This window comes from Galeopterus variegatus, unplaced genomic scaffold (assembly GCF_000696425.1).
Source record: "Galeopterus variegatus unplaced genomic scaffold, G_variegatus-3.0.2 Scaffold48, whole genome shotgun sequence".
Taxonomy (NCBI): Eukaryota; Metazoa; Chordata; class Mammalia; order Dermoptera; family Cynocephalidae; genus Galeopterus; species Galeopterus variegatus.
The window spans coordinates 146382-165760 of NW_007726159.1; the positions used below are offsets into that span (position 1 = coordinate 146382).

The window sequence follows — 19379 nt, forward strand, 5'->3', positions numbered from 1 at the left end:
GGGGGGGGGGGGGGGGGGGGAGGAGATACATTTAGAAAGATCAGTTATCTCAGATGCTTCACATGGTTTTATTTAATTAGTTTTGCCACTTGGTAGAATTAATGATGTTAAAAAATGGCACTTGATTTTTGTGATCAACCAGTTACTAGTTTTAAAGAGTTGTTATAAGGGAATTATTTCAGTATTATTTATTTCACAAACATATATTTCATTCTTTAGTGTATATTATTATGAAAAAAAAATGGGAATTCATTCATTTTTGAAAAGCCTAGTATTGGAGACTAAGATTAATTTTTTCCTTACAGAATTATCAGCTAAAAATAAATTTTTACAATACGTCGTTTTTGTATTTCAAGAGATGTGATTTTATCGGAATACATCCAAATTCATGTTTCTTAAAAATCTGTAATACACCACCATTCATAATTAGTTCTTTCTGTTTTCCTTCCTCTTTTTTTCTCCTGGCCTATTGTAAGGCAGAACTGACAGCCAGAGGTTGTAAGGTTGTATCAGGAGCCACAGAAAGGTCCCACTGCCTGAGCATCTTCCAGCCAGTTTTATCTTTCACTTTGAATAGATGAGTGGGCATTGCTACCCTCTTAGCATGTTTAGGTGAAGTTAAGTGAACAAATTTTGCTGTATAGATCTTGTTCATTTGTTTCGCAAAGCCAACATAAATTTAAGCTCATTATTTTGTGGAATTGTGCACCAAAGCTAAAAAAATACATTTGTAGCAACAGATTTTTTTTTTTTTTTTGGAAGCTGGTGGGTATGGGGAACCAAACCCTTTCCCTTGGTGAGCTAACTGGCTAGCCCCCCACCAACATATATTTTAATCCCAATACTAGAGAAATAAAATTAAAGTAGTAGAACTAAACTACTTTTAAAAGCTTTAAATTATATTGGTTTAATCTCGATAATACATACAAGTTAGGTTAGTTTTGGGGGGCATGGGAAAAACAGTGATTTCCTACTGTTTTAATCCTCTCTCAAGACAGAATTTAATTATCTTCAGATAGATTGTAGTCTAAGAATGTGATTTCTAGAACTGATTTTACCAAATGAAGCTATGTTAATACCAGAAGAGTAGAATCATGGGATAATTACTAAAGTTAGAATTTTAAGTTGTTGGAGACATTAGAGCACATTACACTGCATATAGAATATGATCAATAAATTATTAGTGAAGTAATAAATAATTGAATGTATCCATTTTACAGGTGTGCAAATACATGTCAAAGACCTTTAATGAAAAATTTTAAGGGGAAAGCTAGTTAGTAGCAGTGGCAATCCACACTCTAAAGAATTTGGGAAGGCTACGTAAGGACAATTGGATTTTATAATGTTAAGATCAATGGAATACTTATTATTTCACAAATTCTGTATGTAAGAACTGGTATCTGGGGTTAGCAAAGCGGGCTGCAGGACAGTCACTGGGGCATGGTAGAAGAAAGGTTCCCACATCTGCAAGTGTGTCTGCAGACCAGTGCACTGCCAAGTAGCTGCATGGGCATTTCCTGAATGATTCCCAGAAGATTATTAGTTCCACTTACAATTTCCTATCTCTGGTCCTGAACCTGTGCCTTCAAAATAAACCCAGAAAGGAGGTATCACTATGGGAAAAGCATTCATCCTTCAGCCAACACATGGGAGATAAACATTATTTTGTCAAGAAGGTGGAATAAATGGTCCACAGCATCACTCTCTGTCATAAATTAACCAATTTACAACTATAAAAATGTAACATCAGCCAAGCTGGGGCCGCTAGAGCTCAAGGGAAGAGGAGGAGAGACCTATGGAGTTCATGAAGGCGGGAGAAACCACAATGAGAGAGAAAAAACTGCTCGGGATCTTTTCAGGCAGCAGCTGCTTTAAGCCTCGAGCTGCTGAGTGCACGAAGCAGGAGCCAGCAGAAGCCACAGTTGTGCCCTTCAGATGGAATTACTTGGAGGTGGCCTTGGTGGCCCTCAGGACAGCAAGACCACTACATGGACCCATGCAGGAGTGAGGAGCCAGAACAGCTGCAAAAGGGGAGCCATTCAGAGGCCAGTGAGTCAATGCAAGGGACTGGTGCAGGGCCCATCCCATGGGAAGTGTTTGGAGTACGGGCGGTGGGGGAGACAGGACCACTGGGAGAACACTGGGACACAGCAAGGACAGCTGATCCACTCCCCAATCAGCACAGGACCACTCAGAGGAGACTGGTCAGTAATGCAGAATTGCATGGGGTGCAGTTTGATGAAAAAACTCAGGCCCAGGTGAGAGTTTCTACACAACCCAGATGCACCCGGTCTCTGGAGAGCCAGTAGTACCTATAAGGTCAACCATTAAACCCTAAGCTGCACAAAAAGCCTTCCCTAGGGAAACAGCAGCAAAGCAGCAATTTAGCTCAACAACACAGCTCACGTACTAGTTCCCACAGGAAGTTCCCCCATTTTAGAAGTAAGCAAAGGACAAAAAATTAGTTCTGGCCCAGGCATACCACCAGTGCCTTGGGGCCTGCCAGGGGGACATGAGGCATGGAGATGGGGACTGGACCCTTGCCCACAACCACTCACACCACCAGTGCCTCATAGCCCACCCAGGGGCCTGGGACATGCAGCCGGGGAACAGACCCCCTGCCCACAACCAGGGACACCATGCCAGCACCTCAGGGCCCGCCTGGGGTCCTGAGGCCGGAAGCCAGGGACCAGACACTCCCCACAACCAGCCACACTGCCAGCACAAAGGAGCATGACAAAAACATCACCTCCATTTGGGTGCTCACCACAGCCACCACTATAACTATGGCTGCCACAAAGGTGGCTAGATGCCACAACCACCACACAGATGGTCCACCAGCCACTGGAGTGCATTGACACAAGGAGAGTCACCAGCAGAGATAAAGAAAAGAAGAGGATGTCTCTCTCCACAAAGCCCATTTCAGAGTAACAGAAGAAGCATCTGCTCTATGATTGAGGGATCTAATATTGAGGTATCTGATCACACCTCTCAGCATTGGACAGATCATTTAGGCAACAAATCAACAGAGTAACCATTATTCTTTCAGAAGGAGAGAAGAAATCTAGGGTAATTAGAGGGGGGAAGGGGGAGGGAGAGGGGGAGGGTGACAGACTGGACCAGGGACATAAAAAATAATTACGATTTGTAACAATATTTATGCTAGTAATATTGATTTGATCAACATATCTCAATGTTGAACCCCCAAATTTGTATAATCTATTTTGATTCAATAAAAATTTTTTTTAAAAAAGGCAGACGTTTAGTACTATAAAACAGGATTAAAGGTGGTACTCTTTAGTGGTGTGTATGTTTCACGTGCATGTTTATGTATGAGTATGGGTATGCGTTTATAAATACGTATGTATATGTGTGTGCATATTACATATATAACACATATATATTTTTTAATTTTAGTGCTGAAAGGAGGACCCCTCGATGGCACTTACAGACTAATTCAGTTTCACTTTCACTGGGGTTCAGCTGACGGGCATGGTTCTGAGCATACTGTGGATAAAATGAAATATGCTGCAGAAGTAAGAGAAAATCTTTTTCTTTCCAGGAATAAAATACTTGTAAATTTATAGTTAGCTTTAATTTCAAAACCTTTATGTAATTTCATCTCACACCAAGTGAACCACTTTTACAAAGGACCTCCACATTTGCTTCTTGTGACCTTAATTGTGATATTACAATTAAGGCTGCAAAACTTTCCCTACTGTCTCTAACGACACCATTTGCAAAAAGTGAATGAATTCAACGTGGAGGATTCTGTTTCAGTATAAATCTAGAAATAAAATTTGTGCCTTCCCTTAAAACTATACATTTCTTTGTTTTAGAGTTATTGATGAAATCACTTGCTCTGCCAAATAGTGGATAATTAGAATTAAAATGGAAGAAAAGTTTTTATCCAAAATTACCCACATTTTCACTTTCTTTAGTAACCTTTAGCTATGAAGACAGTTCATTGGATAAAGCCTGTAGGCCTTTGTTATGTAAATCACTCACTGTTTGTGATTTTGCCTCCTCGATGGCTCTAGCTTCACCTGGTTCACTGGAACACCAAATATGGGGATTTTGGAAAAGCTGCGCAACAACCCGATGGACTGGCTGTTTTGGGTATTTTTTTGAAGGTGAGTTGATGGCCCAATTCTACTTTTCCTGTTTTCAGGAAAGACTGACCAGACAGAACATTCATAACAAACAGGACATTCTACAAAAAAGCCCAGGAAATGCCTTTGGTTCTGAAGTATTTTCACGCTCATTTTCTTCTCCATATCTGCGAGTAGCAGTGGAGCTGAAAAAAAAAAAAAAAGAGACAATTTGAGAGGTATTTATCAGATATTATTTAGACATAAACGTGACACACATAAAGAAGTAAGCTTTGGATGACTATGAGGTGTGTGTTTTATTTTAATTCAACCTTAAACTAGATGGTACTAATTCATGATAGACAATGCTACAGTAAGGTCAGGTTCTGGAGGGGTGAAGGACAGTAACCTGGCACTGGAGAATTTCAGGCAACGTGGGGAATGCGGGTTGAGCTGCCGTCTAGACAGTAGTGAAGGGGAGGAGAGAGAGGTCTGGGCTGGAGATTCATGAGCCCTGACATCATATGCTGAGGTGGAAGCTTCAGGTAGTGATGCAATCATCCGAGGACAGCACAAAAAAGGAGAGGCTAAAGCAGCCCTGGATGCAACCCTGAGAGACTGCAAAATATAAGGCCTTTAAGGCAGTGGGAAAGAGGCTCATTAAATGATTAAAAAGGAATGAAGAGTCAAGGGAGATTTGACACGTTGGAGGGCATAGGGAAAGCCAAGGGAGGAGAGCATTTAAAAAAGAAGGGAAGATAATAGTGTAAAATCCTGCAAGGAGGTAAAGTAAGGTGAATCTTGAGTATTCTTTGCTTCGGCAGTTGGAGGTCACTGGGGGCATTTGAGAGGGTAGTTTCAGGGGGACTATCAGGGCAGAAGCAGAGGCAGGTTGAAGATTTAGTGAAAGTAGGGATGTCTACGGTGCCAAGGTCATCGAGCTAAGACTGATGCACAGAGTGGTAAATTGTGGCTGACTATCCGGAGAAATTCTGCCTAAACCAAAACTGGTTACAATATCTATAACAACTGGGTTACAATATCTTGTCCCTTGTGTTTTTCTATAGATTGGCAATGCTAAACCAGGCCTTCAGAAAGTCCTTGACGTACTGGACTCCATTAAAACAAAGGTAAAGTGGAATTTTCTGCCACCTCGTTAGGGTAGCTATTTTTAATACTCCATTGATTTTAGAAATTTCTTTTGATCAAATTGAATAGTCTCATTGATGTGGCATTTGGATGAGCAGTTAATAAAGTTTAAATATTGCTTATATATATTTAATTAACTTTTCTTTCTCCAAAAGTTGATCTTATTGCTAGTATGATTCTAATGGTTGTATTTATTTAATCTTGCTTCCCATCACTTGCACATCCATACATAAGAGTCAGAATCTCATTACTGTGAGGAGGCTGAAAGATCATCTGGCCAAATTATTCCCTCATCCATGAAGCAAATATTTACTGAGTACTTACTAATGCCTGTCCCTTTGCTAACCCAGGAGATACCATGGTGAACAAGATAAACAAGGCCCTACTTCATGGAGATTTATATTCTGTGGTCTCTTTGAATTCATCCATCCTGGGTTTAAATCCTCTCTACAGCACAGCTGTGTTGTGGCCATTGAGCATCTGCTTAAACACTGTAGTCACTTCCAGTGTTGGGGAACTCATCACCAGAGGCATCCCTGGCTTTATAAAGCTCATCCATCCGCTAACTGAAGCAGCATCTATCTTCTGAAATGCTCACCTTTACTCCTAGCTTGAACCCCATATGGAATCATATGGAATGAGCCTGATCCCCTCACCACGTAATTGTACTCTCTCTCTAACAGCCTTTCACATACGCTAACTGAAGCAGCATCTATCTTCTGAAATGCTCACCTTTACTCCTAGCTTGAACCCCATATGGAATCATGTGGAATGAGCCTGATCCCCTCACCACGTAATTGTACTCTCTCTCTAACAGCCTTTCACATACTCTTTAGTTCCCTTTAACTATTCTAACTAGTTTTCTTGGTTTGCAATAACCTTGTCACTGTTTCAGTACATCATTCCTGTTTGCAACTATTGTTAACTGTTGACACTACAGTTTTAATGCAATCAGTTCAACTGACTGTAGTTCTTTAGTTCTGATCTAGCTATCAAATAGGATAGCAAAAATTTCATCCTCATCAAAAAGTCTACACTTCTGTCATTGCAGCCTAAAATTGCACCATTTTAGAGGTAGCAGTCTCACTCTAAAGATTAGGTATGATCAATTAATGACTTAATGGAAAATACAAGGGATTATTTTAGAGGACAAGATGAAAAATGGACCTGTGAAAATAATAATCAGTTTTTCTTGCTCACACCTGCCAATCTATATTTCCAAATCAAATGTCTTCTCTTAATTTCTTTTCATTTTGTTTGCCAGTGGTTATAGAACCACTAAAGTTTTCTGGGTGTCAGGGGAGATAGTCATGCATTGCTTAATGATGGGGATAAGTTCTGAAAAATGCATCTTCAGGCAACTTCGTCATTGTGTGAACATCACAGCGTGTACTTATACAAACCTAGATGGTGTGGACTACTGCATACTTAGGCTATATGAAATGTCATTAAGCAGCGTGTAACTATATACCTACTTATGTGTCCCACTCTCCTACCTTCCTCCACTCTGATGGTGTGACAGATTTAATGTGTGTATTTGTCTTGTTCCAGGGCAAGAGTGCTGACTTCACTAACTTCGATCCTCGTGGCCTTCTTCCTGAAAGCTTGCACTACTGGACCTACCCAGGCTCACTGACCACCCCTCCCCTTCTGGAATGTGTGACCTGGATAGTGCTCAAGGAACCCATCAGTGTCAGTAGCGAGCAGGTCAGTTTTCTAATGCAAGATCGTTTAGAGAGGCAGAGCTCTTAGTCTAGGCACATGAGCTTGGCCTTCAGAGTCAGACCTGGGATTTAATCCTCCTGCTGCTTCTAGCTGTGGAACTAGTGCCTACAAGAGTGCTTAGCAAATAAACAGCATTCAGTAAATATTTGTTATTAGCCATAACCTTAGGCAATTTGTTTAGCCTGTATTTGGATTACTCACTGGGAGGATTAAATGAGAAAGGTGTCTGGTGCCTAATTAATGCTTTTTTCTTGGTCGGCTATGAGGAAACTGAGGCTCAGAAAAATGAGATTTTATGTTCAAGTTTACATAGGTATAAGTGATAATTCCCAACCTACCACTCACTCACATAAGAACGTTCTGCTGTTTTATGTATATCAGAATGCATTTCTTAATCCCGGAAAAGATGAGAGTCGTCACTTGGAGAAAAAGTATCTACGAAAACTCTTTCCAGGTTGCTTTAGAGGCTTAGACCAGATATTCTTATATTTCTCATAGAATGTGGTCTGTTATGTTCAAGTGTTTAATACAGCTTCTAAGTCACTGATGAGTACCCACAAAAGTGGATAGGAATGAATTTTTCCTAGACTGTTTCTTAGTACATAGTTGAAGTTTAGAAAATTGATATTCCTTAGGATTCACAAGAGGTTGGATCCTGAATAATTTAAAGAGAGAGTCAGCAGCCAACAAGCTTGAAAATGATAACTATTTGAGTAGTTGTGGTATGATTTAAACCTACAAAAATTTGGAATCATAGATGTTCAGAGCCGCAACTTACAATAAGAGATCACATTGTCCAACTTCTCATTTCACTGGCTACAGATGAGGTGCAGGAAAATTGAAGTGCTTTCTGCCCAACTACCTCACGGCAGAATCAGGTCTGGGAGCGGGGATTCTATTCCTGTGTTTTCCTTTAGAATATTGACTTATGAGCACTAAAGATATTTCACACCTTTCTTTAAAGGAAATTTATATCTAACTGGAAATTTACTTGTAGTGTATTAAAGTGAACCCCCAAAATAGTATGCTTGACTGGCATGTGACTTGAAAGTTGACGTCTGTAGTCCTAACATATTTGAGCCAGCTTCTTGAAGTAGTAGCATAAGGAGAGATTATAATGCCACTTATCATTTGTAGATATAGTGTTTGAGTTGTAATATAAAATATGAAAACTTTTTTTCTTTCTTCACTGGCAACAATCCAGCTTAAGATCTATAGTCTGACATTTGGAGCTATTCTAACAAATGGGTTTATTGTGTACACACACACCCATACATATAGGTAAGGGCAATTGAAACTGCTCCATTAGTCCCTGGGCCCTGAATTTGCTCTTTTAGGTAGAAATCAAAATTAAACTTGGAATATTAATTGCACATATTGGCAAAATACCAATAGGACTGTTTTTCATATCCTATAGCACAGAGTCTGGAGGTGGGGTCATGCTGAGCTCAGGAAGCCAGGGCTCTGGTTCTTCCAATTTGTGATTCCCTTGACTTTGCCTTCCTTGCCCACTACTGGCCTCTTCATCCTCAAGGTGGTTGCAAAAGCAGTTTGGGCATCACATTCAGATACAGCCTCTCGAGGAGGAAAGGAACAGCTCTTCCATTGGATCCCTAGGTGAAGAGAAGCTTTTCTCGGAGAACCCCTTGCAAAGTTTTCACATCTCACTGGCTAAAACTGATTTTTGCTCACTTCCAGCCCAGCCCTAGCAAAAGAATGTGTCACCATGGTCAGTTTAGACTTACAGATTTACCTTCTTGAGGTTTAAAGGAGAAGGGCAGATGACTGTTAGTGAGAAAGTGTGGTGGGATGAGTGTTAGGTAATCAGTAAAAATAGGCCTGCTACATTCTGCTACTTTTATTTTCTGTACTGTTTTGTCCTTGTAATGCTAAAACAATGAGTTGACTCAAGTTGTGAGAATTTAATGTAATTGGTGGAATGGAGGGTAGAAATAAGTTGTACTGGTTCGATCAAAAGTTTGATCTGATTGCACTTTATTTATTGGAATTTACTGTTTATACATATTTGTGGGATACAGAGTTATATTTCAATATGTGTATACAATATGTGATGATCAAGTCAGAGTAATTAGCATATTCATCATTACAAAACTGAATCACTTTTTTGTGATGAGGACATTTGATCTCCTCTCTTGTAGCCATTTGATAAAATGCATTAAATTATTGTTAATTATAAAGTGTGGTGGGATGAGTGTTAGGTAATCAGTAAAAATAGGCCTGCTACATTCTGCTACTTTTATTTTCTGTACTCAGTTTTGTCCTTGTAATGCTAAAACAATGAGTTGACTCAAGTTGTGAGAATTTAATGTAATTGGTGGAATGGAGAGTAGAAATAAGTTGTACTGGTTCGATCAAAAGTTTGATCTGATTGCACTTTATTTATTGGACTTTACTGTTTATACATATTTGTGGGATACAGAGTTATATTTCAATATGTGTATACAATGTGTGATGGTCAAATCAGAGTAATTAGCATATTCATCATTACAAAACTTAATCATTTTTTTGTGATGAGGACATTTGATCTCCTCTCTTGTAGCCATTTGATAAAATGCATTAAATTATTGTTAATTATAGATGCCTAAGTCAACTGTATGCCATAAAACTTATTTTTCCTGTCTAGTTGTTTTGTGTCCATTAACCAACCTTTCATCATCCCTCTCCCCCTTCCCCTTTCCTGCTTCTAGTAACCACAGTTCTGCTTTCTCCTTCTGAAAGTTCAACTTAATATTATTGATTGATTGCTTGATTTTTTAGCTCTCACTTATGAGTGAGAACACGTGGTATTTCTCTTTCTGAGCTTGGCTTATTTCATTTAACATAATTTTCTCTAAGCTCATCCATGTTGCTGTGAATGGAAGAATTTCATTCCTTTTTATGGTTAAGTAGAATTCCATTTCGTATATATACAATATTTTCTTTATCCAGTCATCCATCCATGGACACTTAGGTTGGTTCCATACCTTAGCTGTTGTGAATAGAGTTGCAATAAACATGGGAATGCAGATATTTTTTCAACATGATGATTTCTATTCCTTTGGGTATACCTGGTAGTGAGATTGCTGGATTGTTTGAGAAAGCCCCATACTGTTTTCCATGATGGCTGTACCAATTTACAATCCCACCAACATTGTAGGAGGGTTCCCCTTTCTCTGCATCTTTGCTAGCATTTGTTATTTTCTCTCTTTGATGATAGCCACTCTAACTTTTTGATTTGATGATGTCTCAGTGTGATTTTGATTGGGAATTCTCTGATGATTAGTGATCTTGAGCATTTTTTCACATATCTGTTGGCCATTTGTATGTATGTCTTCTTTTGAGAAATGTCTATTCAACTCTTTTACTCATTTTAAAATTGGATTATTTGTTTTCTTATTATTGAGTTGTTTGAGTTCTTGTATATTCTGGATATTAATCTCATTGGATGCATAGTTTGCAAACATTTTCTGACATTCCACAGGTTGTCTTTTTGCTCTGTTGTTTCCTTTGATATGCAGCTGCTTTTTCGTTTGATATAGTCCCACGTGCTTATTTTTTCTTTTGTTGCCTGTGCTTTTGAGGTCTTATTCATAAAGTCTTTGCCCAGTCCTACTGATTGCACTATATAAACAGACTCTAACTCTTTCAGATTACTGGAATTCTGTTGTTAAGTTTCAGCCCTAGATTTTCTTGAGAAAGTTCCCCTGCACTGCAGTAACAATAGCCATGCATGTTACAATAGTTGATTTACATCAAAGCTGACTTCATGGGAGTGACTGAGGGAATATTACTGGACAAAAGAGATCAGGCTAAAGCTGTTGATTTATGGGCTTCTATATTACTGCCCAAACCACTCTTCTTCATTTAGATCAAGTCTTACTTAGGGGAAGGGAAGTACCACTTTTTGAGAACCTTGAAGAAGTGGGAGACTGATTGAGGGCTGCCTGTGTCACAGTGTTTGACCAGGAAACTGAAACGACTTTAAAACAAAATAAAAATCAATCAAATCCCAGTTTGAGCAAATTCACTGATGTGTTTCCATATATTTAAACAGAGATGCCAGCTTCTCACTCAGCCAATGGAGCTTACAGATCCTGCACCACTCTATCTAATTGTACAGATGCTGTAGTTTGTCTTCCTTTGGGAAGAAAACAAAAACTTTGATTTGAAACTAGAATTATTGACTTATAGACTTCTGATGCTTGATTTTTAAATTAGAAGAAAAATAAGCTCACTGAAAATTTTCTTCAAAATGACACTAACAATTTTGTGTATTTTGTATAAATTGATTGTTACATAAAAGCATACATACATAATCTATATGTGATTATATGTCTATTAGGAATCAAATTAAATTTTGGCTATTGACACACAGTACTGTGAATATTGAAGAATCTATTTCAAGATAAAGCACAAGCACATAAGTGAATAGTATTGTGAAATTTTAACTTTTGATTTTTTTATTGTGTCTTTCAGATGTCGAAATTCCGTAAACTCAGCTTCAATGAGGAAGGTGAACCTGAAGAACCCATGGTGGACAACTGGCGGCCGTCTCAGCCACTGCACAACAGACAAATCAGAGCTTTCTTCAAATAAGATGGTCCCACAGCTGGTGTCCAAATCATGAATCTGCAGGGGTTTTCCTTTAGCTAAGCACAAATCTACCTTGGTGATTTGGACCCTGGCTGCTTTGTGTCTGGTTTTCTAGACCCTTCATCTCTCACCTAATGTTCTTACTAATAAAATGTGAAGAGCTAGACCAACTGTCATGCTTGACAGAACTGCTGTGATGGGTAGTTTGTTTGTGGTGGTAGCCTTTCTGTAATAGAGAATATGATGTAAGGAATGGGAATAAAGTAACTTGACTTCATTCATTGCTTGTAGGGTGATGGCCACTCACAACTGTTCACTAAAATCCTATTTTTAAAACATAGGAAAGTAGAATGGGTGAGTGCAAATCTGTCATGAGATACATTGAGCTAGTTAAGGCAAATCAGGTAAAATAGTCATGATTCTATGTAATGTAAATCAGATAAGATAAATATTCATTATTCCAAGATGTTATATTAAAGAAAAACTTTTAAAATTCTTATATATTTGTAGCAAAGTTATATTAAATATATATTATGTTGTAATCTAGTGACTTTTGAATTATGAGATGTAAACAAAGTAGTAACTAAAAATTGTTATTAGTTGTGATACAGAGTATATTTCCATTCAAGTGATATATCATAACTTAAGAAATATTGTATTTTAGATATATTCTCTAATAAAATTTAGAATTTTATTCTGTATTATTTTATTGTATGCTGGGCAGTGGGTAACAATGGAGGAGGAAATATGTACTTTTACAATTCATGTTAATTCATTATTAATAGTAAGCCGTCATAATAGTCTTACTCATAATTGAAGGAATCTCCATAAAAGGAAGAACCCTGAGGTCACTTACTATTTGGCAAGCATTGCTTTAAGTGCTTTCTGAGCACTCACTCATGATCCTCATGACAACCTTATGAGGATTAATCCTGCAGGGGAAGAGACTGTTTCTGTTAAAAGTAGCAGGGCAGGGTATACACACTGAATCAATATGAGCTCCTTGGAAATAGAATAAATATAAGCCCATTTTATTCAGAAGGGATATTCAGGTGATACCCAGAAGTAGAAGAATAATTTGAATCTTAGAAATGTAAATTATACTTAATACAGATAGGAAGGAGAAGAGTGAATAAATTAAATAAAAATCTCCCGCTGTTATGCCTGTTCTGAATTTAGCTCTGTGCCTTGACCTTGAAACGTCTGGCTAATAAGTTATTCTGGAAGGCCAAGTTTAACACATAGCTCAAGTTCTGCACTTCAGGGAGTGAAAACCCTTTGTTACCTTATACAGAAAATTTTCTAAACTGATTTACACTTTCACCTACTTTTTAAAAGAATTATATTGAGTTTTATATGGGAGTTTGATGATTTGTTTTGAATACCAGTTCTTCCCAATCTCTCTGGTCCCGGGCATAAAGAGAGAATGACACTCTGGGCTGCAGCTCTTTGATTTATTGCAGCTCATCTCATCTTCCCTAGGATGACCCTCATCTCCACTCCTCTGCTAAGTGGTAGCAAGGTGGTTGGAACTCACACCTGCCAATAAATGGCATCTCAACTTATTCTGGTTTAAGCAGGCTTTTTTTAGATTTCTCATCCCCCACCTCCCCACTCCCACACCAGCCCACGTAGGTTGTGTTTGGATGACTGGGGAGAGGACCTTGGATCTACAGGGTGTCCTCTCAATCCTTGTTGGCCTCTGTGGTGGAGTGGCTGGTCCCGGGCTGGCCCAGGGCCCATGTGTGTCTGCTGAAGTGGGGCCTGTTTCACCTGGTCTTTGGAGGGCTCTGTCGCTCAAGACTTATCCCTGCCATTATCTGTAGTTGCAAAGTCCTATACTCTCCTATTATGACCTGGGCAAGGGTCCAGGTGAATGTTGTTTCCAGAAGCAAACAGGGTGAAAGGGACGCCCCTGTCATACAGGAGGAATCAACACAGGGACAGCCTACCTCTTTTGACTGAGAAGCATGCGGGAAGCGTGGGCACCGGTGCCTGACATCTTTCCTTACTTCCTCTTCCCTTCTGCTCTTTACACCGGATCAGAAGAGGTCGTTGGTCTCTTCTTCCCGTATGACAGCAGCTCTCCTTTATCCAGTTTCCTTCTGAAAGCAACTTTCACCTGAACCCTTCCCCAGGGCCATAATAGCAGACAAAGTGCACAGAAGGAAAATTGTTTTCATACCTGGGGAAGGTCCATCAGAAAATATTTCAAAATTAGTATCCACATTACACCTAGCAATGTGCTTCCCCAGAAGACTTGGTAGATTCCATTAGCCCACTCGGTAAAATCTAGAAGAAATCTATCTTGTGTTTCTCCCCCTTCTCTCTCCATCTCCTCTCTGTCCCTAAACCCTATCTTCATTATAAGTGATATATAATGCTTCAGAATGTTTTAAAAAGGTAGCATTGTTACTTTTTACCTAATATTTTTAACAATTTATTTTACAGAATGAAAAAATAAGGCTCTGATACTGAAAGGTTCATGTTCCACAAATAAAAATTTACACTATCATTCATATGTATGAAACCCTAGGAGCAGAGGTGGTCCTTCCATGGGACTTATGGGGAGAATCCCACCATGTTGGCTTGAGGCTGCATCCAGCCCACATGATGGGTTTACATTCTGTAGAGTAGCACGGTGTCCACACTTCAAGGACTTGCCTTACCTGTAGAGGCCTGGAAAGAGGTTTAGGAACAGAAAGGCCCTCAGCCAACAGGCGCCTACAGTTGCATGTGGAGAGAGAAAGTCCAGCAGGCCTGCGTGCCCTGCACATTCAAAGCTGGGGCCCCAGACGTTTGAAGATTTCCTCCTCACACCTTTGGTTTTTGGAAGGAGGGTTGTCTCTGATGTTTTTAAAGGAGGTAGGTTCCTGGTCCCTCTTTTAGAGGAGTGATTTTGGCTTGTTTGGCAGAGGCCAATGCACCCTTTCAGAAAGGGTCTGCTTAATGCTCAGTCACTAGTCTGTCATCTGTCCTCTCCCTTCACCTGAATTTCTATTCTCTAAAAAGTTTCAAGTTTGCCTGCTTTGTGGTCTGAAGTCTATTCCCAGAAAGTGGCGGGAAAAATATGATGCATTTCAGCTCTCAGGCTTGTGCATGGGACATACAATCTCAAGACAACTTTTTTGGTGTGTGTGTAGACATGTGTGCACAGGCACACACACACAATGACTGTCAATGTGTGTGTTCGTGTTATATAATATGCTTTATATATGGCTGTCTTGGTGAGCCGTCTGGTTCCTTCAGGAGTCAATATTAATGTAGGATTTCGTGTTACACCTCTCCTCATGTCACCTCTTAGCCACACACCCTCAAAAATAGAAAGTTCAACTATTGCTGGGGCTGGTTAGCTCAGTTGGTTAGAGTGCAGTGTTGATAACATCAAGGTCAACGGTTCGCATCTCCGTACTGGCCAGCTGCTGAAAAAGAAAAGAAAGAAAGAAAAATCAACTACTGTTGAACAATGTAGGCTGGAGCTGTCATAGCAGAGAGTGAAGTTTTACATCACACAGTGTGCAGCATTTCATGGCCCAAATCCCCATTCACCAGCCCATCCCCTTCCTCCTCAAGGACTCTGAATCTCCCCTGGCTGCATCCCTGTCCCTGGAACCTCCCTCTGGCCTCATTTTCTTCTCTATTTCTAACACAAAGCAATTCAGTTCCACCTTCTCCACCTCTTCCCTCCCAATACACACATATACACACTCATACGCACACTCAGAGACACATGTATGCATGAACACAGGCTCACACCTGCGCATGCACACACACACGCCACTTGATACTGCACTACATTTAAGTTTGCTAGAGGCTAGCAAAGAAAATGTCTTCCAGTTTCAAGATCTACTCTCCATAAAGGTGGCGGTAAAGTTATATATTTTTATTTTTATTGTCACTAATAACTTTTAATTTTACCACATATATATTATCTCACATTCTCAATACAATAAAGTAAAAACTATTCCCATTTTACAAATGAGGATTTGGGGGCTCAAAGAGGATGGTAAATATGCCCAAGATCCCACAGCAAGTGGCGAAGGGGACACACACCACTTTCTCTCCGCTGCACCGCATGAAGGATGGTACTTGACGGGCCAGGGCCAGTTCACTGCTGTACCAAACACCCCCATTCCTGCCCTTTCTCTCAACTTCTGGTTTTGGGGTACAAACTACAAGGAGTAGGGCCCACCAGACTGGGCACAGCCAGCCTCACAAGGGGAATTCGAAAATGTGAAGTGGGCTGGGCTTGGGCCAGGGCCAGTTCACTGCTGTACCAAACACCCCCATTCCTGCCCTTTCTCTCAACTTCTGGTTTTGGGGTACAAACTACAAGGAGTAGGGCACACCAGACTGGGCACAGCCAGCCTCACAAGGGGAATTCGAAAATGTGAAGTGGGCTGGGCTTTGCCCAGCACAGTGTCTGGCTCAGAGCAAAGGTTCAACTAGACCTTCAGTAGAAACTGTGGAATGATTAGATAAATATATTTTAAAGTCAAATGTGATGGAAAGGGTTCTGGAGATGAATGTTGGTGATGGTTGTACAACAGTGCAAATTTACTTAATACCACTGAACTATAAACCTAAAAATGGTTTAAATGATAGACGTTATGTATTTTATAACAAATTTTTAAAAAGTCAAATGTAAATTGCTTCTATTGTTTCATTATTTACTTCTTCCCTATGCCTTCTGCCCCTATGCCTAGTTGAAAACAGGCATATTTTGCACAAAACAGATATTTATAAACCTAACTTAAAAGATGGATACGACCTTAAATAAAACGTGGCACTGACAGGAGCTGGATTTAAGGGCAGCAAGTGCTGCGGCTGATTACGGTTGGTTCTGGAATCAGATTGCCTAGGTTTAATGCCTGGCTTTCTGTCTCCTAGCTGTATGAACTGGGGCCAGTTGTTTAATCTCTTTAAACCTCCATTTCCTCATCTGTAAAATGAGGATTATAAACTAGCTAATGCATTAGATTCATGTGAACTAATCCATGTAAAATACATAGTATCATGCTTAAAAGCACTCAAAAATATCAACTACGATTAGTACAGCTCCAAAAGTGACTAACAATGAAAAGCCTTTAGTCTCAGTCCAACTGAAACCAGGCTGGAGCTTGCAAACAACTATAATTGACTTTGTACAAGGTATTTCAAAAAGTTCATGAAAAGCAGAATTAAAAGATAATACTAATTTTTCTATGAACTTTCTGAGGTACCCTCATACATCATCTTTCCTCTCTTTCTCCTAGCATTCTTTAATGATGCCCCCAAGAATTCATTCTATGAAATATAAGTATAGGAATGAATAAATACTAAATGGATGAAGAACTAGCATTTTATCATTTGCTTCAAGTCTAGAAAACCCTCATGCAATAAAAAACCAAAATCTAATTGCTTCCCTATTGCACTGCCTTCTGCAAAATACATTGAAGGGTATATTTTTAAAATGTGTTATTGGTCAAATAAGCCACACTTGAGTTCCTCCTAGTGAACGTGCAGCACTATTCTGCTGCTCCTGGGCGAGATGGTGTTGAATACAAATTCCACCCTTCCAAGATTCCTCCCCACCCCCCTTTTCTATAATTTTTGCTTTAATTTCTATTTTTTTGAAAGGGAGATGATTAATCTATTTTGGATTGGCATTTTTGCTTGTTTTACTTACTTACCCCTCTGGTGAAATTAAATGAGAATACTTTCTCAGCTTATCTAATGTGACATGAAAATATAAAGGTCAGCTTTGAGGAAAAAGATATTTCATATGTAGCATTGTTATCAATCAAGGATTACTAGGGAAGGTATCAGATACAAATTAAATTGAGAATTTTTGAATGAAAGTAGGAAGTTAACAGAGAGGGAAGTATAGATTTTAGAGTCCAATTGAGAGATGTATATTCCAACTGTGTGACCTTGGATGAATTGCTTAATAACTCAGGCCTGTTTCTTCATGTATAAAATGGGGACATTAGCATCCCCATTGTATTTCAGAGAGTTGATGTGAGAAATAAATGGGATTACGTACAAAGAACACTGTGTAGCCTGGCTCATAGTAAGTGCTCAATAAATGGTTGCTCTGATGAATATACTCAAGATAAGGTCTATTTTCCAATCAAGCAAAACAAAGGCCTTAGTCGTACTTGAGGATCCCATCAGCCTCTATCTGGCTGACTTGGGTACAGTAAGATAGTAGCTGACATGAGATCAACAAGGCTGCTGATATATGAACACTGGCTCTGCATTGCTCACCATGCAATGTTAAGAAAGAAACTAAACTTCCCAGGGCTTGAATTTCCTTATCCATTCAATGGAGATAATAAAGGCTGCTGATATATGAACACTGGCTCTGCATTGCTCACCATGCAATGGTAAGAAAGAAACTAAACTTCCCAGGGCTTGAATTTCCTTATCCATTCAATGGAGATAATAAAGGTACCAACTTGTTAGGGTTGTTTTGAGGATTTACTGAAATAATTTAGATAAGTCTCAACACCATGCCTAGCTCATAACAAGTGCTCCATAAATGTTACCTGAGGTTATTAAAAATTTATTCACTCAACCATGCAGAAATCTATTTTACAATATAGCAACTGGGTTTTTTCCAGGTTTCTGGAGATGCACAACCAAATAAGTACATATATGGTTGCCTTCAACAACCATGTTGAGGCTTTTCACTTCATAACAAACCTTGGTCATGCTGCAAGCCTAGTGGAATGGAATTCCTAGTGGAATTCCTCAGAGAACACCAGTCCAGAGTGGATGCCACCCAACAGATAAATGGTCCATTGACTATGAAATGACATTTGGAAGGAGCTGGTGAAGACACAAGTATCCAGCACCTTCTTTTGCATAGAGACAGAGCTGTCAGTGCCTGACAGGCTTCACCATTTATTTTTTTACCTGATCTTGTAGAGTTTAAGAAGCACTTTCTGTGAGGCATCCCAAGCACTTTTATGGCCTTTTCTGCAATGAGCAAGCACTTCAGGCATATTTGCTCGGTTTTCATTTGCCAATCTCCCAGGTAAATTTACTGAGTAACTACAAAATCGTTGATTTATTAGTCTGTTTTCTGTCATTTCTAACAGAATAACTGAAACCGGATAATTTATAAGGAAATGAAATTTATTTCTTACAGTTTTGGAGTCTGGGAAGCTCAAAGTCCAGGGAACACGTCTGATGAGGGCCTTCTGAGTGGTGACTCTATAGCAACTCAGGGTGTCACATGGTGAGAGAGTGGCAAGAGCTCACTCATGTATGCTTGTTAAAAAGCCACCAGTCCAGATCCATGATGACTCATTATTCCATGAATGGATTAATACATTCATGAAGGCACAATCCTCATGAACTAATCACCTCTTAAAGGTCCCACCTTTTGAATATCATAATTGGATTTCCTACCCTCTTGACACTGTTACTGTGGGGATCAAGTGTCTAGCACAAGAACTTTTGGGGAACACATTTGACTCATAGCAGTTGCTATGGCTATGAGTTTATAATATGTTTTTAAAAAATGCCACAGTCCTTGAAATAATTTTATATTTGTATAGAAGATGATATGTTGACTTTAAATGTGCACTAGTAAGATTGCTACATACAAATTTGCATACACATCAGAAAATGTTTACCTTAATGTTTACATTTTTGATGTTCCAATCCTACTTGATAGACTTGCTGAAAGTTTAGTCTGTGAAACACTCTTTCTCTCCAAATATTTCTTCATCTCTGAGAGGTGCATACATTTATTCAAAAAACATTCGTTGCGGGGCCGGCCCGGTGGCGCACTGCTACAGTGCGCCGCTTGGGAGCATGGCGGCGCTCCCG

General features: G+C 39.4%; 1 protein-coding gene across 1 annotated transcript in view; it reads left to right on the forward strand.

Moving 5' to 3' along the window:
• CA2 (carbonic anhydrase II) overlaps window positions 1-12252 on the forward strand; it is a 28455-nt gene extending 16203 nt beyond the window's left edge. The window contains exons 3-7 of the mRNA XM_008572647.1: window positions 3418-3536; window positions 4041-4133; window positions 5159-5221; window positions 6792-6947; window positions 11442-12252. Of these exons, the coding sequence (XP_008570869.1) occupies window positions 3418-3536; window positions 4041-4133; window positions 5159-5221; window positions 6792-6947; window positions 11442-11561 (551 nt within the window). The 3' untranslated portion in view covers window positions 11562-12252. The remainder of the gene's footprint in view (window positions 1-3417; window positions 3537-4040; window positions 4134-5158; window positions 5222-6791; window positions 6948-11441) is intronic.
• The last annotated feature ends 7127 nt before the right edge of the window (window positions 12253-19379 follow it).